Genomic DNA, 27,892 nt, shown 5'->3' on the forward strand with positions numbered 1-27,892 from the left:
ATGTGACTGGATATCCGTGCTGTAAGTAGGGAAAACCGCGCTTATCCACTCCAATCTTTTGGATATTTAATGGCATTGATTGCTCTACAGGACTTATGATCATCATTAGGGTGTTGATATCACAGCCTGGAAACATAGCTAGCTACATGTTATCACCCTGGCCTTTGCCTGTGGCGTTTCTGCAGCTGTGTTGCCATTTTAGGTAGCTAGCTATCTACCAGAAGTTTACAAGGTATTAAACTAATGTCAGAGAATGTCTAATATGGGGAGAACTGCCACTCTGGAAACATCCGGCTTCTGAACTGAATTTTTTGTGTAATTTGAATGTTGAATTCGAAAGGGGAGGCAAAAAATAAACACTGCAGGGTGTTAGATTTTTTTAGTGGCTTTTTGGTCTTAAAAAGCCTTTTAAAATGTCAATGACATTTTACACATTGTACGACCAAAGATACTGCTTTACGGCAAGCTCTGGTCACTTCCTTTGTTCTCTCGAGGCATCGACAACACAGCTGACAGGTTAGGCTCTCCCTGTCAATACGCATGCTAAAAAGAGTTTTGGCTTGCTAATGTTGTTAATGCTCTGACATTTTGGTTCCCCTTCGGATGCCATCAAGCGGGATCTCTGGTCTTTGTCAGTCCTTCACTAACCAATCAGCATTCATTAGCAGAATGCTAGCGTGTTATGGGCAACAACGACTCACCCTGTAAGAAATCGAAAGGACATAAGCACTCGTTCATTCAACTTTCAACCTATAATCCATGTTGAACATGCAAAAAAATTCCAATCCAATCTGACATTTCTCAACGACAATCAGACGAAAGAGACAAATTTAGCCATTTAGCTCCATAGACTCCCATTCATTTTGCACTCGCTCTTGATCACCACCAGTGGAACTCTGGTGGAACTGCTACCAAATTCGGTACAATGGGTCTTAAAGGGAGTCGACAGGCTAGATCTCGAGAGGGGTGATCTCGAGCTGCCTCCACCATTCTTTCAAATCGACTCTCCGCCAAGAGACCCGCCCTCCTTTGACTCTGATTGGCCGTAAACCTAAAACAAACCAATCAAACCAACCATGGCAGCGAGTATTACCCAATCAGGAGCAGAATAGGAGTAGTCTTCACAGAATGCGGGTGGGATGATTTGCATGGGATGCTGCATTGAAGACAACTCGGAAAATACGGGCCAAACCCCGTCCCGTATTGATTCAATACGGGAGGCGCAATTGTATTCTCAAATACGGGACGATTACGTATTTTTATTTCATTAAGCGTAATTAAATTCATAATGTAAAAAAATGCAAAAACACCAACAGTTAAAGATGCCTTTTTATTCCGATGTGATACTGTGTTGTGATATAGCCTAATACTGTTTTGTACAATAGTATCCGAGTTGGTAGACAGTCACTGTCAGGGCGCAGTGTTACTTGTCCATGAAGTACACACTTTCTGCAGATTACTGTACCTGTTCAGAATGGACAGGGGACAAAGCTGTTCGTGTTAATTGGTGGTACGGTTGTAGCTTGTTCAGTTTAAGCAAATGTTAGTTTGTATTGTAGGCCTAATCATAAATTGTAGATATTGATGTACAGAATGTTTCATTTGAAGCTGACGATAACCATCCTGTCATCAGCAACTTCTACTATTCCTGTGTGGCTGGGAAAGAGATATGCAACCATTTGGTTGCCTGTTGTTTCAGTGCAGTACCACGCCTATATCCAACACAAGCTTTCTGCAAACTATCAAAAGTCATGGTTTTGCATTTTATAACGTGCGTAGTAATGACATCCATTTTCTTTTTAACAGGGAATCCATCCTGGACCAGTTCACGGTTTACTTGTAAGGAAACTGAAAACTGCTGGCAGAAGTGGTGTTAAGTCATTATAGGGCCTACGAAGATGATAACATTATTTCATATATAGTCGAGATTTAAAAAAATATCTTAACATGTCCAAAATAAATATGTCCTGATTATGTTTTTTGTTGTTCTTACCTCTCTACAATGTTAAACTAGTGGTGATGGAGATTTGTAAATTTGGTTTGTAATAGTTTTTTTTTTTATTCTGCCAATGTCGTTAAAGCGGCCCGGAAACCGCTTTTCTTCCTGAGGAGACTGAAGAAATTTGGCATGGACTCAGTCATCCTCACTAACTTTTACAGATGCACTATAGAGAGAATACTGACTGGTTGCATCACAGTGTGGTATGGGAGCTGCACAGACAGGGACCATAAGGCCCTACGTAGTGTAGTCAGGTCTGCTGAGTTCATAATTGGCAGGAAGCTCCCAGCCCTACAGGACACACACGATGCCTCAGGAAAGCTGGCAGGATTCTAAGAGACTGTTACCACCCATCCTTCAGTCTTTTTGCCCCGTTGCCTTGTGGCAGGCGATACCAAAGCATTCGGTCTCGCACATGCAGACTGGACAACAGTTCGAGTCCCGGCCGTGCCAAATGACGTTGTGTCCTTGGGCAAGGCACTTCACCTTACTTGCCTCGGGGGAATATCCCTGTACTTACTGTAAGTCGCTCTGGATAAAAGCGTCTGCCAAATGACTAAATGTAAATGTAATATACTGTATTGTATATTATTTTGTATATTTAGGAGGTTTATTATATTGTAGCTTATCATAGATGTAATCTATGTTCTGACCTTGTGTTGTTGTGTGCATCTGACAATAAAAGATTTGAAACTTGAAACAATTACGTTTCGCCGTTACGCCTGGGACACACTGGCTGCGAAGCGCCTGGACGCGCCGCGATCTGCTACGACTGAGCAAAAGCTGTTCACACCAGATGGACTTTTAGCTTTCCTTTACGCTGACATGGTACATAAACATGGCATTGGCTATATCCCAGCATTGATCCTTATCTACGTTGTCCTTGTCATATTTGTGCTGGGGGTCATACAACTCCCTGTGCTTTTCAACTTCGAGAATGTATTTTATGTCGTCCATCTCCTTGAATTTAGAAATCGACTTGGGGGTTCTCTCTCGGTAGGCTATATCTGCACGCGTGTGTGTTGCGTGCAACGTGTGACAACTCGCGTTGTCACGTGAGTAAAAAAATAAATAAAGTCTACAACTTCACAAATGTTCACCGTAGTCTACAATTAATGTAGTAAAATCTTAATAACATGGTTTTTTATTCAAATTTATCAACTAATATGGTGTATTCTATCATCCTGCGGCTGCAGGATCTGAACTTACACAGCTAATCAACATTCGTAAAAAAAAATCAGGAAACCTAAACCCAATGCAAACCTTAAAACTTACTTCAAATATTATGCCTTTTTCAATTTCGAGATTTGTATCATTCTAAGAAGTACTGATATTTTTTATCGTCATCCTAACAATCCAATGTGATTTAATGGACAACTGATGGCCTAGCTGTTATCCTGCTCGCCGTAAAATTGCACAATATCTCGGCATAATATTTTGCTCCTTGGACATGCGCGTTACAACGTTCACATGAGGCATTTAAATCTTTAGGGTAAAGATCTCTGAAAGTTCACAAGCTCACATTCGTTACAGAGCACACCAGAGCAGAGCAAAGTCACGCCCTTTTGCGTAGCCAAAAGATGATAACATGGATATTAAGTACATTTGGTGCAGGACTCTTCTCCCTTCTGATATACCAACGGATGTTTTACCGATTCTTTTGGGAGGATTTGATTTATTACCTGAAACTTCGGAAGGTCGGAAAGGCGTTGATGTCTCGCATGCAAAGAGGGGTAATTACTTACATCGACTGCTTTCTCAATCAGGCAAAGAAGACTTCTGACAAGCCTTTCGTAGTATTCGAAAATCAGACTCTCACGTACCAGGATGTTGATAAAAGAAGTAACCAATTTGCTACAGTATTTAAGACTGTGGGTAATTTGAAGCAAGGCGATATAGTTGCACTTTTGATGAGCAACGAGCCTGATTTTATCTGTGTGTGGTTCGGACTATCCAAACTGGGCTGCGAAGTTGCGTTTCTCAACTTCAACATCAAGTCAAAATCACTTCTCCACTGCATTCAAATCTGTGGAGCGAAATCACTCGTCGTTGGCGCAGGTATTGCACATGCAAATTTGTCAGGGCTGTCAATAAGAAAAGCTTGGTAGCCTATTCATGTAGATCTGTAACATTCACATTTTCCTTTTCCAACAAAGTCCCTTGACACTCAAATTTAGGACATACTGAATCAAGTCAATGTAGCATAACTTAATAACAGATTCATTATTTTTCTTATGCTGTGTAGAAGAGCACCTTGATCTGGTTAATTCAACCTTGAACAAAAGTGCTTTGTGTCTGACCTGACACTTTAACAGTATTTTAGGTTCTTAACCTGCAGGTTATTGGATGATGTATTCTATTGACATGATAACACATGATAGGAGTAGTGCTGAAGAATCCCATTTTGATAACAAAACAAGATCTTGTTTGGCAAAGCACATACCATGATTAGGCTACTATGTAATCTTCAAGATTAGATCCTATTTTCAGATTTATTATCATAAGTGACCAAAGTTCCTTTTTAAACATTGAAGCTAAATGTATGCATTGAAGGATGTTATAGGCTGACGTACCCAATAGCACAGTGTGATGCCAAGCCCCAGTCTAGAAAAATATACTTTGAGCAAACAACTTTTTCATTACCTGTATTCCTTTCTCCCAGATTTGGTCAGTTCTCTTGACAACATTTTGCCCACCCTTGAAGAGAATGATATCAAGGTATGGGTGTCTGATGCCAGCTCACCTCATCTGTCGGTCAACACATTACTGGACAAGGTGGAGCAAACCTCGTCTGACCCTTTACCCAACCGTCCTAAAGTTGACCTCATGTCTAACTTCTTGTTTATCTTTACCTCAGGAACTACAGGTATAGTATTTTAATATTGTTGCATTACCTTTTTTACAAGCATAATTTGGGTAAATAGCTGTAAAATCCCAAATTTAAAATGAAGGAATGCATGATGGATTGGGATGATTCATTGGCTGAGATATAAAGGCATAGATTGTAAAGTAAAATAGATTTTATAGATCCTTATGTTTGTCATGTATACTCATTGTAGCATAAACCACTTAATTGATAGCATGATAAAACTGCCAGCTGAATGGAAAAGCCCTCACAACAAATGCCACAGATACAGTGTAAAATAGAAGCCAACAGATCAAACTACCTCAAAATAGCCAAAAAATACAGCTAGCCCACACATGCATTTTTCTATCTCATCGGAAAGGTAACCAACACATCAATTTAAACAGAAATCACTGACTTGATTTTACCCATATATTTTAAACTGGCTTTAAACCACTTTAAATACTTTGTTCAACACCAATATAAGTTGCACAAGAGGCGTTTCCCCAGCCAACAAGGGTCCCAGCGAAAGTTGTAATTTGCAGTGTCTAAAACAATCTACTTTTTACTGTGGGGAAATGTGTTTCAGATTAATATAAAACTTTTTTTTATTTTTTTTATTTAAGGGCTGCTGAATTTATACTAAATGTACATAAATGGCTGCCAATCCACCATTACTTTGTATAACAGTAAAACCCACACCTTGTAAGTCAGGCCACTTCCAAAAATGTGCTGAACTCTGAGCTTATTATGGAGTATTAGGTGAAAGACTTTTGTGAGCATTTGGATGGCAATTGTTTTGCAGGACATTTGAAGGAGACATCCCAGCCTCACAAATTCACTGGTCATGTTTGACTTATTTTTATCTATCCAGATTTTCCACATCGGTACCTTTTTTGTAAGCAATTAATCCGTTTTTATTTCAATGTGATATGAAAGTGTGATATAACAGACATGTTTCAGTCATATTTGGATCACATGAACTCAAAAAAATTGTTCAACAAATAATAACTAAAGCTGTTATCATATTGATAAAAAAAAAAAAAAAAAGACCCATTATTTTCAGTGACCAGTCCTGTTATCTGTTCCAGGACTTCCTAAGGCAGCCCGAGTGGGACATCTCAAAGCCGCTATGTGCATGTCATTTCTACGACTATGTGGAGCCAGGTCTGATGACAACATCTACATTCCTCTACCTCTCTACCACATGACCGCATCATTGCTGGGGATTGGTGGATGCATCGAACTCGGTAAGATCGACTGTTTACTTGATTGCAATGTGTATGAATTCACGCATTAACTATACACTCCTACAGTGCCTGCATAAATGTTGGATTAGTAAAGTCAAAATAGTGATTGTTCCATACATGGATTATATGCATTTTACTTTGACAATTAATTCAGCGGTGGACAAGACTCTAAAGCAGGTAAAATGAACAAAAAACATTTTAGACATCCTCAGAACAGGGTTTTGAGTAAATTCAGCTTTTAATCCATCAAAGATTTGCTGAGATACGACCCAATTTCCTGTTTGCCGGCTTTGCCGCAGATTTTGATTGGCTGTACCGATCAAACCGTTTCGAAAATCTAAAATAATTTTGATAGTTTGTGTGAGGATTGCCATGACGATATACAGCTAGACTACAGGTAGCTAGCGACTGCGTGGTACCTAGGGATGAGTATTGATAAGATTTGAACAATTCTGATTCCGTATCAATTCCTGCTTATCGATTCGATTCTTATTGGTCAAGGGGGGGAAAAAGAGCACAAACCGGTTTATTTACATTAATTTTCTTTTATATAATTTTCTATAATGCTACACACCATATACAGTATGTATACATACACATTTACATTTTGTCGTTGCTCTTCTTCTACACTTCTATTTGACCTTGGCTGAAAATGGAAGATTCTATAGCTAAGCTATGTCAGTTATAGCTACGCTAGCTTAGCTATAGAATCTTCCATTTTCAGCCAAGGTCAAATCATATAATATGACAGTGTCGCTCAGTTTAATATTGGGTTAACACGACAACGCAAACGTTTGCTGATAACACACGCCCTCCGATAATTAACGTGAAGTAATCAATAATGGGAGACGAATGTCGGAGCAAAAATGTATGCTTCAAAAGACGGGACAGAAGATAACTTGATCGACTACACACAATAAAGGCAAATTGCTTTGTGTGTGGTTGTGATCACTTTTGAGGAGTTTAGCTCTAACTTGGATAGTTAGAGATGAAGCGCGAACGTTAGCTGCGCTGCTGCATGCATTGAACACATGACATTCCAGTAACTTCATTCCATGCTGTGTGTTCAAATGCTTCTTCATATTTGTGGCATTTCCTCCCTTCGACGAAATAAGTTTTACACGCCCTACAAGTGGCGTTGTTGAGTGAAATACAACCAAACTTTAGAACGCTTCTGCCTAGTTGCCATGTTTGCTGCAGTCTGAATAAACAATAAAAGTTCGCGCATGCGCAACGGCACAGAGAACCGTTAGCAGAATCGTTAAAGAATTTGGCTGATGATTCCAAGTAATCGGTTCACTGGGAACCGGTTCTAAACAAGAACAGGTTCTCGATACCCATCCCTAGTTGTACCTGGCTTCCTTTGCTGTGGCTTACAGTCTCGCTAAACAGAACCAGTGACATGGCAGGCTCGTTGGCTTTGGTTGGATTTGAACTTCTTACGTTGCCCTTGCCAGGACACCAATTTATCCTAGTGAGCTATTCTCAGTGCTGGAAATTACTGTGTAAAAATATAAGCAGTTTTTCAACTGGCAAGCGGTTGTCAGATTTGGCCCAAGTTTAAACAGCTGTAATTCAGTATTTTGACATGTCAATGTGATTGTGGTTTGAAGATAATCTGTGCCAAATTTTGTGAATATTGGAACATTTTGTTGGAGGAATAGGGAAAAAACTTTTTATAAAACGTAAAATGGCGGCCGCATCAATTCATCTGGTATCACAAGTTAACATGTGTCAGACACGGGATTGCCCCCTAGCGGTTAGATGACACAACCTTTTGTGGTCCTCTTTGGAACAGGGTCCCGAGCACCTGTACCAAGTTTGAGGTCAATTCAGCAAATATTTCCTGAGATATGATCTCACTTCTTGTTGGCGGCTTCGCCGACTTTGATCAGCTTTACCGGAAAAACTGTTTTGAAAATCAAAAACCATGTGAAAACGTTTGTGAGGCTTGATCTGAAGAAAAATGGTGCAAAATGTTGCAGCGCCACCTAGAGGTGAAATGGCATGACCTATTTTGGACCTCTTTAGAACAGGGTCCCTAGTCCTTATACCAAATTTGGTGTCAATGCAGTAAAGAGGTGCTGAGATATGACCTCACTTCTTTTATGGTGGCTTGGTTGACGACTGATTGGCTGTTCCAGTCAAAAGTTTTAGATAATCAAAAAACATGTGATGTCTTTTGTGAGGCTTGGTCTGAAGATAATCTGTGCCAAATTTGGTGAAGATTGGACAAACCTTAGAGGAGAGGTAGCGAAAAAACTTTATATTCAAAATGGCGGCCACATCAATTCAGCCACATCAATTTGATTGGCTGTAACTAACAAATGGTTGCGAAAATCAAAGCTCCAGGGGAAACTTTTGTGAGGCTTGGTCTGAAGATCATCTGTGGCAATTTTGAAGAAGATTCAACAAGAATTGTAGGAGGAGTAGCGAAAAATGCTTTTCCTTTACATTCAAAATGGTATGATGTCATATAGTGCGTTGAACTCGTCTTGATCCAGGGAATCCAACGATACCTCATGTTGGAAAATGCGGCAAATGGTTCAAAAGTAACATGTGTAAACACACCAACTTTGACCCATTGGTGGCACTAGATGGTTGGAATGGGAGACATGAAACCTGGTGAAATTGATGAGGGGACTGGTCCCAAAGAGTGTGCCAAATTTCACAACTTCTGACCATGTGGTTGGGGCTGCCATAGACTCCCATGACAGATGTGTAATAATAATAATAATAATAATAATAACTAGAGAGGGTACAATTTCTGGGGAAATTGTAGGGTGTGCTTGCTTGCATCGGTTGCAGATGGGTCCGTTTATTAACTGTAATTTTTACAACTGATATTTCTGTATATTTTATATAAAAATGCCTACTTATTATTTATGAAGATTGCATCGATTTAAAAGCATAGCCTACATTTGTTGCTGCTCATGTACAATTCAAAATACAAAAAGTGAAATGCTGTACCTACAGTAAGTAGGTACAGCATGTCCCTGTACCTACTTACTGTATGTCGCTCTGGATACGGGCGTCTGCTAAATGACTAAATGTAGAATGAACCTAACCTATATGACTTAAACGTCACCTTAAGTTTTTCCCTTGTACAGTAGTGATATTCATTCATTAAGAACAACCTTTGAAACAAGCTATTTTAAGTAACAACGTTGTCACCGGCAGTATTAGATGGAATCGCGATTGAAACAGTACCATCTGATAACTGAAAATATTCCCCCAAAAAACGTAAATAAGCTTGACATTTATTTAGGGGGAAATGGCTAATTCAAAAGAAGTTTGCTGGAGGCGATCATTGTCAGTAACAATGCCAAATACGACCATTTGATCTTAGACTAGAGCCCTGCACGGTGGAGAAGCTGACCTCGGTAAATTGTGCTACGAGCAAACTAGCCTAGCTGCTGTTGCTAGCCAAACTTAAGGGGATTGTTTGAATGCACCGGAAATGAAAAACGTTTCTTTTGACAAGTTTAGGCTGTGGCATTGAAGACAGCGACACACCACACAAGCTTGAGTTTAAATACATTATTTAATGTGAAATTACTTACTGTACATGCAAGTCTTGAATTACTTAAATGTATGATGCTGCCAGTACTGTGCGCAACAGTCTTACTACCATAGATATATATATATATAAAGACTAGATGCTTTACGGCGGAGTCCAGAACATCCGCACATGGCGGCCATCTTGCTACAGTCAAGTCGCTCACCCATAACATTAGGTGCATTCGACATGAACTGACTTCATGCAGCGCTGCAGCCGGCTGCAGGCGGCTGACTTGAAACAGTGAATTCTGGTTAGACTTTTTGTCCGACTTGAGACGGCGCAGAGGCTAGGTCACTGTGACGTAGCCATCAAAGTACCGTGAGATCGATTCGAGAACTGCCGGCTGTGTAGCCGAGCGCATTTTCTCAAGAGCAACTGCAAGGGTTCTAATCATAGAGTTAATATAACTAGAGGAAGCAACTTTTGTCTTCCAAGATGGCGTCCCCATTTATTTCTATGAAAAGTGCTCTGTGGCGCAGTGAGGCAAGCGAGAGCGCGAAACTGGACCGCGCCATCTTTCCACTTCCGACTCTTCCGGTCTAGCTTTAAACTGTGGCTGTTTATCCATCCACGTTTTTTTCCGTTCTTGCGAACTCGTTTGACGTCATCTTTCATTGCCTAAGTACAGTTCCAATCCAAAGAACACAAGTCACCAAGAACCCAAAAATACCCGGAAATGTTCCTGATCCGCCCCTTTTATCAAGGATGCATTGGATGGTGACTTGACCAGCGAGAACGCTTCTGATTTCCCAGAAGTCCTTGCGGACTTGCAAGACCATTCTCGCAAGGACGCTTGCAAGAACGTTCTTCAAAAGAATGTACTTGCATTCTCAGCGTTCTTCGGATTGATAAACAGCCAGTGGCTCTTTTTTTCCCCAAGCTCCGAGACCTCGTGCACGCTTGCAACTAGCTGTACACGTCATACTTTGCGACAGCCAGTGGCGAGCATAGATTTATATGGTTGCGAGTGTGTGAGCTAAGGCATGCAAACTTTACGTAAATATATGCTGTCATTGTATAGTATTCCTTTCACTTGGTTGTTAGAAATAGGCTATAGGGATACATAGGGCTATTCTAGATGGAACTCATCACAATGTTGCTTTTTTTCTTGTGATTTGAGTATGATTTCCAACGCATTGTATCGGATTAAATAAAACTGTTAACATGAACACCTAGCTCCGTCGTTGTTCTCGCCAGGCAAAGAAAGCTCAATAGTTATTTTGGTAACAGAAATCTTCCATAATGCAGACTTACCATAGCTTACTGTCAACTGTATTTTCAAACGAAATGCCACGAAAATCACACTGCCTTCAATTTACATATCAGTGTAGAAATGTGGCCTGTGTTTTATATGTTCTACAAAACCAAACACCTATTAATGGATATAACGTGATCTAAGACTTGGAAATAATGTAATAAATAAAAGCTTGAGAAGTGTGTCTAAAATATACTTTATTTAACATTTGCCTTTGAAAGGGGCATATTAACAGAACTAGGCCTATAAACAAGACGTTTCCATCAAATATAAGTGGGGGTGAAACAGTCACTGAGGACCTTCATTGTCCCACAAAAGCAGTCTGGCTTGATGACACGATTTAAAAAAAAAGAATAATGGGTGTGTTTAACAAAAGCTTCTGAAGGCAAGACTAATCATATTTATATCATTTCTTATTGTGGTTATCAGTTAAAGTATTAATCTTTGCTCCAGATAGACATGTCAACAATCTATGCTCACGCTTAACATAATGTAATATTTGCCATCATGTCATGAACGTAAAAACGTTGACAGAAAAATCTGTTTTTAAATAACGGGAATAAACTATATTAACAACATTTCATGTATGTGTGACAACCATTTGCTAAACTTGCTACAACAGGGCAGGCAACTCAAGCCATTTCTCACTGTACTCATTCAATATGGCTCATTCAGCTCAAGGTAAATCGGCTATCGGCCAATGTGCCCTGTTAGTATCCGCGAGCACATTTGCAGGCAACTTTTATTGGCGTAAGCAATAAATGGGGTGCTAGTTTACCCATTTCGGATTGGTTTCAAATTTAGCAAAGATCAGGAAAAATTATTTTATGAAAAAGCTAGTAGTATGAGCCAGGTTCGAGAATCGAACTAAAATTATTGGGGGAGATAGTTGTAAATGTACCCAATGTAAATGTTGACTGGAGTTAATAGAATGAAAACGACCGGAAGAGCCGGAAGTCTAACAAGAAATGCAATACCACCTACATCCACCGGGGCCGTTGCTTCAAGCCGAGGGGTGGGGGCTTGGTTCTAATGACGACACAGCTATTTCATGATTGGCCAGACTCACACACGACAACTTTAACGCGTGTTTTGTAATTATTCTGACACATTCAGTTTCGCCAACGCTCAAATCCGGACCAAACTGTTTAATTGAATAAAAAATGTGTTGAAGAAAGGGTTTTAGTCCACCTCTTCACTAACGGAAAAACTAAGTTTAATTATAAATAAAGTAAAGTAAGCAAACAGCGCTTGATCGGCCATGACTGACGTCAACGCAGCAAACCACGAGAAGCTGGAATGTCCGACTTTACAGAGCCGTTTTCAACTCCTCCCCGACTGCAAGCGGCTACTCTCGCCGGTCGTTTCATGCAGCCGCAGTCCATGTCGAACGCACCTGTTGTGTTGGTGCTACATGTACTTTTTAAATGACCATAATTTGCTCAATTTTCAACCGTTTTTGACGGTTTGGTTTGTTATCAACGTCAGAGATGTCGTTATGCCACTGCATACTTCTATTCTTAAAACAACAACAAAAACGTCATTATTCATAAGCAGTGATGGGCAAGCTACTTGATATGTGTAGTGAGCTAAGCTACTAGCTACTCTACAATAAATCAGAAGCTACCACTCATAAAAATGTAGCAAGCTAAATTACAAAAATCTGTCAAAAGTAGCTTGATACATTAGTAGCTACTTTCAGTTAAACAAACTGCATACCAAATCAATGCAATTTTAGTGATCAACACAATTGTCAGTCAGATAAAGGCTAAAATATGTTTAGATTTATTTATTGAACAATAGCCTAATCCACAATGCTAATACACAATTGCTGTTATCTAGTCAGACTGGCCGCGCAGGCGCTGTGTGAGTGGAGATGAGACGATGACAGCCCTCGCCATACTCAGTTCTCGTGAAATCGGTTGTAACGTGAACTGCAGAACGGGATATGTGAGATGCTTTTTCAGTGCTTTGTCAACACAATAATCCACCAACCTTATGTATGAACATCAGAAATGTCCAGGAGAAATTAGCTTTCGAGGACGCTACTGCGCTACTTGATCAATAAAAGAGCTTAGCTACTGAAAAGTTACTTGGTTTTGTAAATAGCGACGTTACCGCCAAGCTACTGACAAATGTAGTTAAGCTAGTAGCCCACCACTGTTCATAAGTATGCAGTGGCATAACGACATCTCTGACGTTGATAACAAACCAAACCGTTTCAAAATCGGTTGAAAATTGAGCAAGTTATGGTCATTTAAAAAGTACATTTAGCACCAACACAATGTTATGGGTGAGCGAGTTGACTGTAGCAAGATGGCCGCCATGTGCGGACGTTCGACTCCGTTGGCCGGCAACGCGGACGAGACATCTACCCTTTATATAGGCTATATCTATGCTTACTACATCTATGCACGTCGAAGTTATGCGTCGTTGCTAACGTGTGCTGACGTTGTGACGTTGGGCTTGCACTGATTCCCTTTGGCGACAAAAGGCACTTTTCGCCACAAAAACTTAATTTCAACTTAAACCGTGCAACGGAACTTAAATACAAATACAAGCAACGCAATTGCAAACAACACAGACCTTTTGACACTGGCGTTGTCTATGTAGCGCAAATATTGAGGGATCCTTAGGGGTGGGAAAAGAATAAAAAGAATAATATATATGTGAGAGAACAATGGTTGTGCTCGCCGAAGGCGTGAGCACACCCAATAATAAGAAAAGCTGCTTGGCGGCTTGGCCACCAATAAAAGTTGCAGTGCAGTTTAAGAAATAAAATGCAGGAGTGAGATGCAGAAATTGCTAAACTTGAATCTGGTTCAATTAAAGGCAACAGCGAACAGTAAAGTCTTCAATCTGGATTTAAAGGAGCTGAGGGTCTCAGCAGACCTGCAGCTTTCAGGGACCTTGTTCCAGACATGTAGAGCAGAAGAACTGAATGCTGCTTTAGTTGAATATGGCTCAGCAACTATAGCACGTATCACCTATGGACATTGGTTCCATTCCCACTGGAATCTTAAAATGTACAGAAAAAGCTGATGACTTGTTCAGGCACCCAGTAAATGGGATGTTCATGTTCTCAAACTTTGAATTACTTTGTCCTCCCAACTTTCTGAAACAACAAGCTGTGTGAACAGGTTGTAAAAATAGTTGATGGTTTGTTCTGGCCCAAAGGAAGTGGCTGCACACACCCATAGACAGATGTACTTAATACACTACTGTACGCTTTGTCCCAAAGACTTCCAAGACAAATTTTAATTGATTATTGTGTTGCCTGCCAGCCAGCTCTTAACTTCTGAAAAATCTACTATTTGTTTGCGTGGCCAAACTCAGAGCCAAATTCCCAAAGGAAGTCAACACCAAAAGCACAATTCAGGAGCTACTGTTTTAGATGTCTCTAGTGTTTAACTTAAACTTTCTTTGACATACTCAAGTTATTCTAGCCACTTCCCACTTGAATGCGTTTCCCACAGAATAGTTTTAGTACCAATAATATAACAGACACAAAGGAACCTGACAAAGATCACACATTTCCAGGAAGGGGACCCGTCCCGAATGGTTTTTCAAAGATTTGTCTGTAGTAAAACCAAAATGACCCTGGATGGCCTTTTTGTCATAACATCTCATTTCCATGGCCCTCCCAAATTGTTCCAAGAAACCATACAATTGGTTTAGAAGTTATGACTGGTCATTTATATTGTAATGTAGAGGAGCATTATGACAATGTTTTATATTAAGTATGCACTGGCCTGGACCACCACACACCTTATAACTACTGTACAGTTCTATAGTTCAGAATATACTATAATTTACTTATAGTATATTCATATTTATACTATTTATATAGATATCTTGTATCATCATATTCATCTTATGTATCTATGTATTACCACTTGCACATACTCTGCACTTTTCAGTTTTTAGTTTTGCATTTCTGGTTAGATGCTAACAATATTTCGTTGTCTCAGTACTTGTACTTTGTGCAATGACAATAAAGTTGAATCTAATCTAATATAATATTGGGGGTTTAAAGACTTTTAGCAATGTATTATGACTGATGCATGTTTTATCGGGCGGAGCTGGTTCATGCAGGGGACTCAGAGACTCGCAAACGTCATTCAGCATCACTGTCACGTAATGCAACCTGACAGCCAGGGTGGTATACTTAAGACCAGGTACTCACCCACACTCCGTCATTGCTCAGCCCGACAGCATGTTCAGCGCTGTTCTCTTCCTACCTTCACCTCCCCGGCCTCCACCCTTGGTTCTGTGTGCCCCTACTTTGGGGGGAATGTGTATCAAGCTCTCTGCCACAATATTGAGATGGTGTCTCGGCGGAGAGCCGGTGCAAGCAGAACCATATCGCCAAGATCAATATGTGTATTCTCAATAAACATTCTTAAACTACTACTGTCTTCCTGCTTGAAGCTCTCTTATTTTGTGTTTTTGGGTCACAGGTGCCACATGTGTACTGAAAAAGAAGTTTTCAGCCAGTCACTTTTGGAAGGACTGTGTAAAACACAACATCACAGTATTTCAATACATTGGGGAGCTTTGTCGCTACCTAGTTAATCAGCCTGTGGTAAGAAATGATCCTGATCATTTTAATTCAGCTCTTTACATTTCCTATCAGACGTTTTGTTATTTCAATTCCTAATGTCCTCATCTAAGCTATTTCATATGGGCAGAAACGTGTTGTAACTAGTGCGCTTATGCAGTAGATGTCTGTCAGAAATGCAAGTTGTAGGTGTTGTAAAAACGTATTGGGTCTATTTTACATATAAAATACATCATACAAGCATTTATGACACAGATACTTACACTTGTGTTATATTTAACAGTTATACTTACAGTAGATTTTTATTTTACCATTTACATATTTCTACAGGTTCCTGAGGAGAGAACCCATGACGTGCGTGTAGCAGCAGGGAGTGGCCTCAGGCCAGATGTGTGGAAAGAGTTTGCCAGACGCTTTGGTAAAATCAACATTCGGGAGGCCTATGGTCTCACAGAAGCCAGCATCGGCTTTGTCAACTATACAAGTGAAATTGGGCCCATCGGACGGGCCAGCTATTTCAACAAGGTCAGATGGGGAGTCATTTGTTTTTTTATTTAATTAGCTTGGAGGCTTGAAAACTGTTTTTCCTGGACGCAAATATTCAAGACACACAAAACCATCCACGTATACACTTGGACTAGGATGATATGGAGTTTCACCACATCATGTATTATTTTTATGTTTTGGACTAGTTTTAAAATGTGACAACAAAGCTACAGTAGGCTATAGTAGGCAGTGGCAGAACTAGAGTTTTATACATGGGGTGGCCAAGGCTACTTCAGGGGGTCCAGAGTCTTGGGTCACTGTTTTCATTAATATATACAGTATAATCTGGGTCTATAAGTGCTGGAACATCCAAAATATTTTTAGGAAAAAAAGCTCAAGCACCAGGGACTTATAATAGCATTTCTGTGTTACAGAAATAACACAGTGCATAGTTTATTTACAAAACAAAGTGAATTTACGCACCCCAAAAAACACTGCAATTTGACTTGACAGGTAGCAGAAATCAAGCAGAAATGGACTTGAAAAATATAAATAACTTGGTGCCCAACCACATTACAAATTTACAGTATAATATTTATGTTCATATATATTATGTTAACTAATAGCAAAGAAAAGTTTTGGAATTGGCCTAAACAAGACCAAATTAAATCTGTGTGATAAGAAACCCTTTGGATGTATAATTTTAGAATGTCAGTGTACAAGCTAGTACACAGTGCAGGTATTATTTATTATACCTACTAACACAGATGTAAACACAATGTTAGGCTAAATTGGGAACAGATCTCTCGTCTATCTGATTACCGTATTTTTCGGAAAATAAGCCGCATCGTGTATGAGGCGCACCCCCCCAGAATGAGCACTTTGTGTTTGTAAATCGGAGTATAAACCGCACTGGACTATAAAACGCACTTTGAAAGCGAACAACGTTTCCGTTGCGCCGATTAACGTTGAGCGGACCACTGCCCACGATTGATTACTTGCCATCTAACTAGACAACATTCCCAATTAGGGTGAACACTCAAATGATCTAAAGACCATAGCATTACACATTTCAAAACAGAACTAACACGACTATAGAACTCCAAACAATGCTTATTTAACTAAGGTAATGCCCTTAACTTAGTAGCTTTTCAGCTTGCCGCAGGGCATTCTGGGTACCAAGAGCAATGCACGAGTATAGGTTGTGGATTGTATGTCCAGAAATTAAGCCAAGTCACTCATTTAGTGGCAGAATCCATTGTTATGTCTACAAAATTATAGTATAAGTTTAGCTAACTTGCAAATCCTGAGGATAGCCTACTGTAGCAGACCTTTTTTATGTGACAACGGACAAGGGTGTTTAGTCCCTCGGGAGTTGCCGTAGGCTTGATGCTGAACGCATTTGTGAAATCAGTGAAGGCTGTTCGAATAGCGATGTCAAGAAGAGCAGTGGTAAAATACGTTATGAAAAGGAACCGCGTCCGTGTCTTTTTGTCCACAGGATCATATACAATTAGATATAAAACGAACTTACAAAGAGCTCGGTTACACTACCAAAGTTGAATTAGTAATGTTGTTAGCGATGCTAGCGTTATTTTGCTAGAGCTAGCTAGCCTATAACATTTCACTGCGTCTTGCAGCTGTTTGATTAACTGAAATTATTATGAAATGTTATGTTCAATTAGTCATTTGCCTACTTTAGCAAGTCACTGTATTTCCAAGCCCTGATAGTGTATCTGAGACAAGACAGTAGCCTAAATAATTCCTCTTTCAAGTAATAAGCCCCGTTAAAGTGTTGAGCATTAAATTAGCTGCACGGTCTGTAGAGATCGCAAGAAAACTGTAAAATCGGAGTACAAGCCTACTGACTGTCTCAGTCTGTCTGTTATTGGAGTCGAAGTTCTAACATTAACTTACACAGCTACTGTAGGCTAATCAACATTCGTAAAAAAATGTTCAGGAAACTTAAACCCAATGCAAATCTTAAAACTTACTTCAAATATTATGCCTTTTTCAATCGCGAAAAGAGCTTGTGGAGCTGTGGAAATATTTTCTATTCAGCTGTCTGTTGTTATTCTTCTGTATCTCGCAACAAACGTCTCTCTTCGATTTGAATAATGCACCGCAATGCAGCAAAATAAATGCTTCTTTCAACAAGAGGTCAAATGAGATGTCAATCAGCATCAATTACATTTTGGGGTGGCACCCGGGATGGCCAATCAGATGTCAGGGGTGTCCAGTGCCACCCCGGACACCCCTCTGGCTCCGCTACTGATAGTAGGACAATGTTAATGCAATTAATATTTACACTAAATAACTCATCATGATTCAATCTGTGGTTTATTGTTCCACTTTATTACTACTGTATTTTTCGGAAAATAAGCCAAATTTTCTATAAGCCGCACCCCATCAGAATGGGAGCTTCGTGTTTGTAAATATGAGTATAAACCGCACGGGAATAGAGGCCACACTTGATATGGGAACAATGATACCAAGCAATGCACGAGTAGGCGATCTTACAGCATGCCGCTGTGAAACAAACTTTGGTTGTGAATAGTAGGCTATGTCCAGAAATAGTGTTTCGTGTATTTTATAAATGTTATAAACATTTCATTTATAGTTCATGTTTGTTAGCAATTACATCCAATGAATTTATTTTATCAACGTTCAATGACTAGCGAAAATGTGGTTGACAATAAAATATTCAAAACACTTTACTTTATTTCGGTAAGCAGGCTAAGAAAGTGCGTAATGTATGTTTTCTATTGCCCGGGAATTAACTAATATTTAAATAGCATTCACAAAAAAAGTGTTTCTACTGTTCAAGGGGAAATACCTAGCTAGCATGTGACCGACGGGCCACCAGTAAACTCACTATGATTCTAGCATCGGCACAGACTACTAGCCTGAATTGACTACAAGCGGCCAGTGATCTCTCCCTAGTGAGGTAACTTCAACCCAATTTTAGATATTTTTCTATAAACATATAGTGGCTATAAACGCTAGCTGTCAAATCTGGGTTTGGTACGTTTGACAAGCCTGTAAAGCCAGGCTAGCCTGTACTATATGTAGTGTTAGCTGTCGGCTAGCTTATCAAAAGTCTCATACAAGCTGTACACAATTGTTTTGTTATAAAAACGCGCTATAAGCCGCATTGAAATATAAGCCGCACCACCACAAGAAAAAAATTGTCGCGGCTTTATTTCCGAAAAATTGTGTTTTGTGACACATAGCTAGCACAGCAATGTTGAAAATAATGTTTTTTTAGGTGAAAGAATGAAGGGCATTTGTTTTGAGCTAGTGACCTTGACCTACAGACTGAAACTGCCAGAGACTGAACTGCACTTCTAGGACTGTTTTATACCTAAAAAGCAACCCTTATCTGTTGCCACGCTATCACCAACAATATCTGACTATCTTGCCCCATTGTCTTGCAGCTGAATATGCCCTTTGAACTCTTGAAATTTAACCCACAACTGTTTGAGCCGACACGAACAAACACTGGAAGATGTACAAAAGCAAACAAAGGTGACAGGAATTAATTATCATTGTTGAACAGTGTGTTTCTGAATGCACATAAATTGTATGTATATAATGTGTGCCTTGTCAGGCCTGTGTTTGCATGACCCTGTGCATCTATATTTAGTTGATAAATGCCTTGTGTTTGTGTGCACAATTCTTTGGATCTACATCTATATCCTTGTCTTTTAACGGGATTACCTATGTACGCGGATCCATAGGGGAGACAGGCATCCTGGTTTCCCCCGTGTCGGCCTTGAACCCCTTTCTGGGCTACGCTGGGAATGAGTTGCAGTCAGAGAAGAAGCTCCTGAGAGATGTGTTCAGGGAGGGAGACATATACTTCAACACTGGGGACCTCATGCTCCAGGACCACCAAGATTTTGTCTACTTCCGCGATCGTATTGGAGACACATTTAGGTAAAGCTGTACAGATAAGTTGAATTAAGTCAACTCAATTCTCAGTCTAAATACTGCCCATCGTCACTATTGAATGCTAGATTTTCATTGGCGTAGTGATGTTTCGGAGACTTTAGTTGTGTTTTGTAAGTAAGGGGACTCAAGCTCAAACCAGGGAATGGACAAGTGGGGGAAGAAGCAATACCGACAAGCAATGACACCCATAACAGCTGATTTTAGTTACTGTAGTGCACAGTTCATTTGAATTCAACATGTTCAGTGAAACTGTATAATGTGTATGATGTCACATGGTCATCATTTTGAAATCCTCCACACAAAAGACTCCTTCCAAATATCCTCAATGTATGTAAATGTAGGCTACATACATTTCAGATAGTGTACTGTATCTCTTCTAGCTTTTATCAACGTTTCAAGAGTTTGGCACAAAAAGTTAAATAAACCATGAGCACATATCCATCCATATCTAATCCTCTATATCCTCTAACCAGTTTATGAGGACAGTTATTAAGTGGTTCAGTTTTATTTTCATGTCTTTTTCAGCCCAAGCTCTTTTATTGCATGTCCCTTCTGAGATTGTCCTAAATCATTTGCTGCGCTCCGTTCAACCGTTCAATCGTGTGACTGATTGCCTTCTCAATTGTAGTCATGCATATGCTACTATCCGAGTATAGCCAGTAGCTAGCAGTAGTTCCCCACTCTTCCAGTTAAAGAAAATCTTAATTGAAAATCCTCCCCCCCTATCCGTTCTCTCCCTCCTCAACTCCCCTCGTATTTGCCTTCCAGGACCTCCAGGCCCTTTGGCTGTTGTTCGGTTTGAGCGTAATCCAAGTTGGCTAGGTGGCACTAAACTGTAGCCAAGAGAATAACCCCCCCTCCCCCTGTGTTTTCTGTCCATTCATAAAACAATTCCGAATGACATAAGGAACGCAAAAATTTGTAGAGGAATGTCTATCTGTCAACTATACGTGCTGCACTTCTAATTAGACAAACAACTCAGAGTCCCCCTCTGACAAGTGGATCTGCCTTTCGCTCCCACCGCGCTTCTTCTGTGATTCCATGATTGTTGAAGGGGGTTAAACTGGGGGGCTTTATGGGATTCCCCTCCCTGAGTCACCACCTTACCACAGTGGAGGGGTTTGCGTGTCCTAGTGATCCTGGAAGCTATGTTGTCGGGGGCTTTATGCCCCTGGTAGGGTCACCCAAGGCAAACAGGTTCCAGGTGAAGGACCAGACAAAGCGTGGCTCAAAAACCTACCATGAAGAAAACGAACAATGGTTCCCAGTTGCCCCTGCCCGGAAGCGGGTCACCGGGGCCCCACCCTGGAGCCAGGCCCGGGGGTGGGGCTTGATGGCGAGCGCCTGGTGGCCGGGCCTTTTCCCATGGGGCCCGGCCGGGCACAGCCAGAAGACACAACGTGGGACCCCCTTCCAGTGGGCTCACCATCCGCAGGAGGGTTCATAGGGGTCGGGTGCAGTGTGAGACGGGCGGCCTTGGCGGTCCCATCCTGGGCTGCAGAAGCTAGCTCTAGGGACGTGGAACGTCAACTCGCTGGCGGGAAAGGAGCCGGAGCCGGAGCTGGTGCGCGTGGTAGAGAGGTTCCGGCTAGATATAGTCGGCCTCGCCTCGACGCACAGCATCGGCTCCGTAACCAGTCTCCTAGAGAGGGGCTGGACTCTCTTCCACTCTGGAGTTGCCCTCGGTGAGAGGCGTAGAGCTGGGGTGGGAATACTTGTTTCCCTTCGGTTCTGCGCCTGTACGTTGGGGTTCACCCCGGTGGACGAGAAGGTAGCCTCCCTCCGCCTTTGGGTGGGGGGACGGGTCCTCACTGTTGTTTGTGCTTACGCACCAAACGGCAGCGCAGAGTACCCACCCTTTTTGGAGTCTCTGAGGGGGGGTGCTGGAAAGCGCTCCTCCCGGAGATGCCCTCGTCCTCCTGGGGGACTTCAATGCTCATGTGGGCAATGACAGTGAGACCTGGAGGGGAGTGATTGGGAGGAACGGCCCCCCCGATCTGTATCCGAGCGGTGTTTTGTTGTTGGTCTTCTGTGCTAGACACGGCTTGTCCATAACGAACACCATGTTCAAGCATAAGGGTGTCCATATGTGCACTTGGCACCAGGACACCCGAGGTCTCAGTTTTATGATAGACTTTGTAGTCGTGTCGTCGGATCTGAGGCCGAATGTCTTGGACACTCGGGTGAGGAGAGGGGCGGAGCTGTCAACTGATCACCACCTGGTGGTGAGTTGGCTACGATGGTGGGGGAAGACGCTGGTCAGGCCTGGCAGGCCCAAACGTAATGTGAGGGTCTGCTGGGAACGGCTGGCAGAATCCCCTGTCAGAAGGAGCTTCAACTCCCACCTCCGGGAGAGCTTCGACCATGTCTCGGGGGGTCCGGGGACATGGAGTCCGAATGGGCCATGTTCCGGGCCTCCATTGTTGAGGCGGCTGACCGGAGCTCCCCACAGGGTTCGGGAAAAGTTTGATTTTCCAGCTATGGCAGCTAGCTCCGTTACAGTAGTGGTGAAGGAGTTGGCTAAGGCGAACGCTAGCGATTGGTTATGGCAGATCAGAGTGGCTCTGGGCAGATCCAATAGTTTTAAACTTCAACAGAGTACCCGCCTTCAAGGAAGTTAACGCTTGTCAATGGAGCGATCCCAGACCCTCCGTACAAATGAAATGTACGAGGGTCTGGTTAGGACCAGGCTAATATCACCACCAGCCGTCACTGAATCCATCTAATAATGCCAGGAATCTGTGTGTGTGTGTGTGTGTGTGTGTCTGTCTGTGATTTTAAAATAGGATTTTAGGGCAACAAGTTTCCCACAAATATCTCGAGAACCGGGCACGGTGCAAAGTTCTGATTTGGCAGGTGTCCATTTCAGAATCCATGGGAGTGCAGTACCGCGTCTCACACAACACTGTGTGCAGTTGAATGTTGAAAATGATTCTCTTATGAGTGGTATGTTAAATAAAATATTCCTATAAAGTGCACCGCTTTCTTTGATTAAAGTCAAGCAGACTCCACGACAACACCGATGCGGCCATGTGAGCAGTGCTGACTGCTGGCATAACATTGACTCATCTTATTTCAAACGGTTTCCATTATGGATGAAATGCTGGCTTAGCTTGGGTGCCAGACAAACTTAGCTCGCCCACAAAAAAATTGGGTCGGGAAGTTGGGGAAAAACTATGTCCGAACAAGAGCTGTTCGGACCAATCAAATTGTCAGGGCGGGCTTTATACGATGATGGACAGATGATCAACGGTAACGTAATCAACCACATCACCAAAGAGCGCTTGGGTTGAATTCGTTTTCAACAAACAACATACTACGTTGCTCTGATTGGTTGTAGGTCTATCCAATTGAGTGAAGAGGCATTTTTTTCCGGGTTAGGTTGAAACACGCCCCATACTCACAGCCCAACGGAGCGGTATCAGACTCATATTCTGACTAGAATTTTTTTTTATGATACTTCAATATCAAATGCGTCTGCCGAGGGTACGGGGACACCACAGAGAACTGCACAGGGCCACACAGGAAGGCCACACAGGCTACGTGCTTGTGATGTGTCGTTCGTGAACGACACATCACTAATGATTCGTTCAAAATGAACGAATCATTAGTATGACTCGGTAGTAATGAGTAGTCTCAGAGAGCGATTCGTTCATTTTCTCGTGGCCGAGAAAAGTTAAAATAACAAAACCTATAATTATCACTTGTGAACGAATATCATTCACGTCTTACTAAACCTAGTCACGCGAAAATGAATGAGGTAAACAAATAGCCTACTTTTTGTTTCCTCTTCTGAGGCTATGCAGGTCACGTGAAAAATTATCCAAAGACTCATACCTGGCAGATGAACGAATCATTGATCCGAAGACTCGGTTGGCAGAAGAACGAAACATTGATCCGAAGACACGGGTGGTGGTGAACGATTCGTAAAGTCTGGACTAGCACTCAATTTTTTTGTTTTGGTCAAGAAAAGTTGCCTCGAACTGCTGGCGGGTACGAACTGGGCACAAGCACAAAAGGGAATATTAGCCGATCGTCAATTTACCTGGAGCTGACTGAGCACAGGGAGAAAAGGCTTGATGATCTACAGTTGCATGCACTGCTGTAGCCAGTTCAACTCTTAAATGTTATTTTGAAGTAAGTTGTTAATCTCCATTTTACCTTTACTTTAGGTGGAAAGGAGAAAATGTCGCCACAACAGAGGTTTCAGAAATTCTAGGAAGTCTGGAATTCCTACAGGAAGTCAATGTCTATGGTGTCAATGTGCCAGGTCAGGTCCTTGTTCCTGTGATGTAATTTATAATCTGATTATGTGACTGATTACTATGGAAGGCAGTGCATTAATAAGATTTTGTATTCATTTATGCAGCATGTTTCCATGAGTTACAAATACTGCTATCAATGTTTGTAACCCCAAATTCATAATCAATATAACAGGGAACCGGAATGAACAGGGAGTAACACCGGGTTAGTTGTAACACTATCTGTTTGACCAATAAGAAAAGGAGGAGTGATTAAATCAACATTGTACACTCCTATACTATTTTCCTTTTAAGCTCACATGAGAAGTGGCATGTCTCTGTGAATAGCATTGTGAATGTTACAATAATAAAAAAAATCATTTTCAGGAAAGAAGGTAAAAAAAACAAAAAAAGATCATGATTATTTTTGCTTAGCGTTCATTGTATTATAGATATGTTTTGACTTACATTACCAAAGGTAATAGTTTTTCTAGTTTAATATGATGCTTTGCATACATGCTAACTTTAAACCCATTTTTTTACAATTAGTTATGTAATGGGTGCTTGGGGTGGAGATAGTTGCAATGGTTCTTTCGATATATTAATACACCTGCTGTATGGAATGGGCCAAAAAAGAGAAAACAAAGCAAAGAAGCAAAAGACTAAGCCCAGTGACCAAGAGGATTCTGACACATCTTATAAAACAAATTTCTGTATTGTGTCCATGAAACACAAACTAAGAAGTGTGGGTGAAGTGTGTACGTCGGGTCCACAGTCAGCCATCTGCATGTGTTTTTGGTCACTTAAAATTATTCACTTTATTCAAAACTGTTTAATAATAATTCTTCAATACAGTTCTTGCATACATTGAATTGTTTGTATGTTATTTCAGAATTTTTTCTCTCATTGGTACATTTATCCCTAGCTAGTGTTACAAGTCACCCAAGTAGTGGGGTAGGTTGTAACAACCGAAGTCTTTGTATTTGACATTAACTCACATAATCTGTGATTGTATAGTAGACACACATCAATGTTTGATAACCCTGAACAACCAATCAGTTACTGTCGCTCAGACAAAAGGTGTTACTTACATCCCCGGTCTCCCCATGTGAATGTATAATAACACAACATACTTTTTTTTTTTTTTACTGTTTTCCCTCACAGGATATGAGGGGAGAGCTGGAATGGCAGCTTTGGTTTTAAAGCCAGACCAGGATCTGGATGGTAAAAAAATCTACAGTCTTTTGGTTCAAAGTCTCCCTCCGTATTCCTGGCCCTGGTTTCTACGGATACAGGTGAGACAATGTAGCCTGGCTCTGCCCTCCTACGTACTTCCGCTCAATTTTGATTTTGCTTCTGTACTAGGTCTGGCCATGAGGTACGCAAGTCAGATGTCTCCGGTTAATTTTCTACCGGCCAATCAGCGAACAGAGGCAGTGGCTGAGAACGATAACGTTGATGTTGTGCGCTAGTTTGTGTTGTAGTTCCGTAATGGCGGCGGAGAAAGATGCGAGCGAAGCCATTCGGTCCATTGTGGCAACGCTGCAGAATATCCATAAGCTAAAGCCAGAGCAAGAACAAGTTTTGCTGAGTTTTGTTGGTGGACATGATGTTGTGGCCCTCCTCCCCACGGGGTTCGGGAAGTTTGATTTTCCAGCTACGGCAGCTAGCTCTGTTACAGTAGTGGTGAAGGAATTGGCTAAGGCGAACGCTAGCGATTGGTTATGGCAGATCAGAGTGGCTCTGGGCAGATCCAATAGTTCACAATAGTAAACTTCAACAGAGTACCTGCCTACAAGGAAGTCAACGCTTGTCAATAGAGCGAGGCCAGACTCTATGTAGAACTGAAATGTACCAGACAATTTGACAAAGTACATTGTGAAAATGACGCTGAAATATGCTGTATGGTACTATAATGATCAAAACTACGGGCTACAGTAATAAAAATATAAATCCAAGAAAATCTGAGATGAGTGCATTTACTGAAAATACATTCAATCTGAAAGGCACTTCGATGACTGTTGTATTCTCTAATTCTCTCTGTCTCTCTTTTTTTTCTCGCCTTTACATCCTTTTTCCTAATGCCAACCCAAAGATGGCCATAGATGTGACAGAGACATTCAAACAGCAGAAGGGGAAGCTGGTTCAGGAAGGCTTCAGTCCTGAGGCAGTCCACGAGCCCCTATACTTCCTGGACCTCTTGCAGAAAGACTACATATGCCTTACTCCATCTCTGTATAACAACATTATCTCTGGAAAGATCCGCATCTAAAATTGTAGAATTTTTGAACTATCTGACAGTGACTGCAGCAGAAACATAGAAGTGCATTTTTAAATGCAAATTTGATAGATATTCGTTCAAGACAGATCTAAACGGATGGAGGTTGTGCTGTATTTGACCATTTCTTAATGCTGTCATAATTTTCAACTGTCACCTTTTAAAACACTCCTTAAAGTAGTAATCTTGTAATTTCAGATGGAGCACTGTCTGAGGGTGTCCTTTTGAGCACTCGTATCTTATTTTCAGGATCTGTCAGTTAAAACCAGTAAATGATAAGATTACAATGGTAATGATTACAATGTCACGGTTGTAACCTGGTTATCATCCTCATATCAGGGCTTGTGTTTACACATATAATTGTATATTAATCACTATTAGAAATCTCTGGATGTTGCATAATATGCAACTGTTTACAGTATTTGTTTGAAGACTTGTAGTTGCTTTTCCTGTTTTCATCTGACATACTGACATATCTATTCAACTTAAATCTAAGCTACATGTTCTAACCCTATAGACTGCACCCATGTCAACAAGCATAAACATTCCAATTCTAGATATGGACTATGTCCTTGCTGCCATTGATTGTGTGTGTGTGTGTGTGTGTGTGTGTGTGTGTGTGTGTGTGTGTGTGTGTGTGTGTGTGTGTGTGTGTGTGTGTGTGTGTGTGTGTGAAAATTACACACCAAAAAGTCTCGTTAAGGTAGAAAACGTGCGATATAAGTGAAGTCCATTTCAACTATGAAAAAGACACCTTTCAATTTAATTTAACCAATGATCTTCTTTGCCACGAAACATCTTTCTTGAAATTAACACTTTCATTTAAAAGGTTGGCAGTCATTGAAAATAGATTGGCTACAGGTAAAATATGCATACCGTATTTTTTCTGAAAATAAGCCGCATTTTCTATAAACCGCACCCCACCAAAAGGTACGTTCAACTTCATGCAGCGCCAGCGTCGCCTGTAGCCGCCTGCAGCCCGGCTGACTTGAAGCAGCCAATGGCATTCTCATTCTTCCGCGATAATTAAATGCTAGTGTGAAATGACCATTTCAAATCAAACAAACTGACATGATGCATTATTTTAATGAAGGAATTTCTTTTAAAACAGTATCTGCTGGTTTACATGCACTGACATATAGGCCTACATGAGAATATGATAAATGTTTGCAGGGGACGTATTTAGGCCAGGGAAGTTTACCGGAGACATCTGACCAATATACGTCAAGCCCAGACGCAGTACAGAAGCAAAATGAAAATTTAGCAGAAGTACGTAGGAGGGCAGAGCCAGGCGAATAAACCGCAGCTTTATTTCCCAAAAATACGGTATGCTAGACAAGATGTGTTGTGTGTGTGAAACCTTTTTTTGTGGATGTATGTGTGCTCATTTGTCCGTTGCGACCCTTTAGCCTACAGAAACCTACTTTTTGCTTGTCTACATTAAAACAAGTGCTCAGTGCC

General features: G+C 41.1%; 1 protein-coding gene across 3 annotated transcripts; it reads left to right on the forward strand.

Annotated features, from left to right (window-relative positions):
* The first annotated feature begins 404 nt into the window (after nucleotides 1-404).
* LOC134038827 (long-chain fatty acid transport protein 6) lies at nucleotides 405-27,892 on the forward strand. 3 transcript variants are annotated; one of them, XM_062484434.1, is made up of 10 exons: nucleotides 405-516; nucleotides 4,662-4,865; nucleotides 5,936-6,094; nucleotides 15,372-15,496; nucleotides 15,803-15,997; nucleotides 19,396-19,486; nucleotides 19,699-19,897; nucleotides 24,085-24,182; nucleotides 25,318-25,448; nucleotides 26,249-27,892. In XM_062484434.1, the coding sequence occupies exons 1-10, from the start codon at nucleotides 414-416 to the stop codon at nucleotides 26,423-26,425; spliced, it is 1,482 nt and encodes a 493-aa protein (XP_062340418.1). In that variant the 5' UTR covers nucleotides 405-413; the 3' UTR covers nucleotides 26,426-27,892. The 3 variants fall into 3 exon arrangements, with proteins under 3 accessions (XP_062340418.1, XP_062340416.1, XP_062340417.1); XM_062484432.1 differs by lacking the exon at nucleotides 405-516 and adding an exon at nucleotides 3,315-4,057; XM_062484433.1 differs by lacking the exon at nucleotides 405-516 and adding an exon at nucleotides 3,317-3,732.

The sequence above is a fragment of the Osmerus eperlanus genome, chromosome 18, assembly GCF_963692335.1.
Source record: "Osmerus eperlanus chromosome 18, fOsmEpe2.1, whole genome shotgun sequence".
In the NCBI taxonomy this organism is placed as follows: domain Eukaryota; kingdom Metazoa; phylum Chordata; class Actinopteri; order Osmeriformes; family Osmeridae; genus Osmerus; species Osmerus eperlanus.

Excerpts from the sequence above, each read along its gene's own strand:
- LOC134038827 (XM_062484432.1), top strand. The coding sequence starts at position 3,580 with ATGATAACATGGATATTAAGTACATTTGGTGCAGGACTCTTCTCCCTT. Across the intron at positions 19,898-24,084 it reads CGTATTGGAGACACATTTAG|GTGGAAAGGAGAAAATGTCG; the intron begins GTAAAGCTGTAC and ends CCTTTACTTTAG. Across the intron at positions 24,183-25,317 it reads CTATGGTGTCAATGTGCCAG|GATATGAGGGGAGAGCTGGA; the intron begins GTCAGGTCCTTG and ends TTTCCCTCACAG.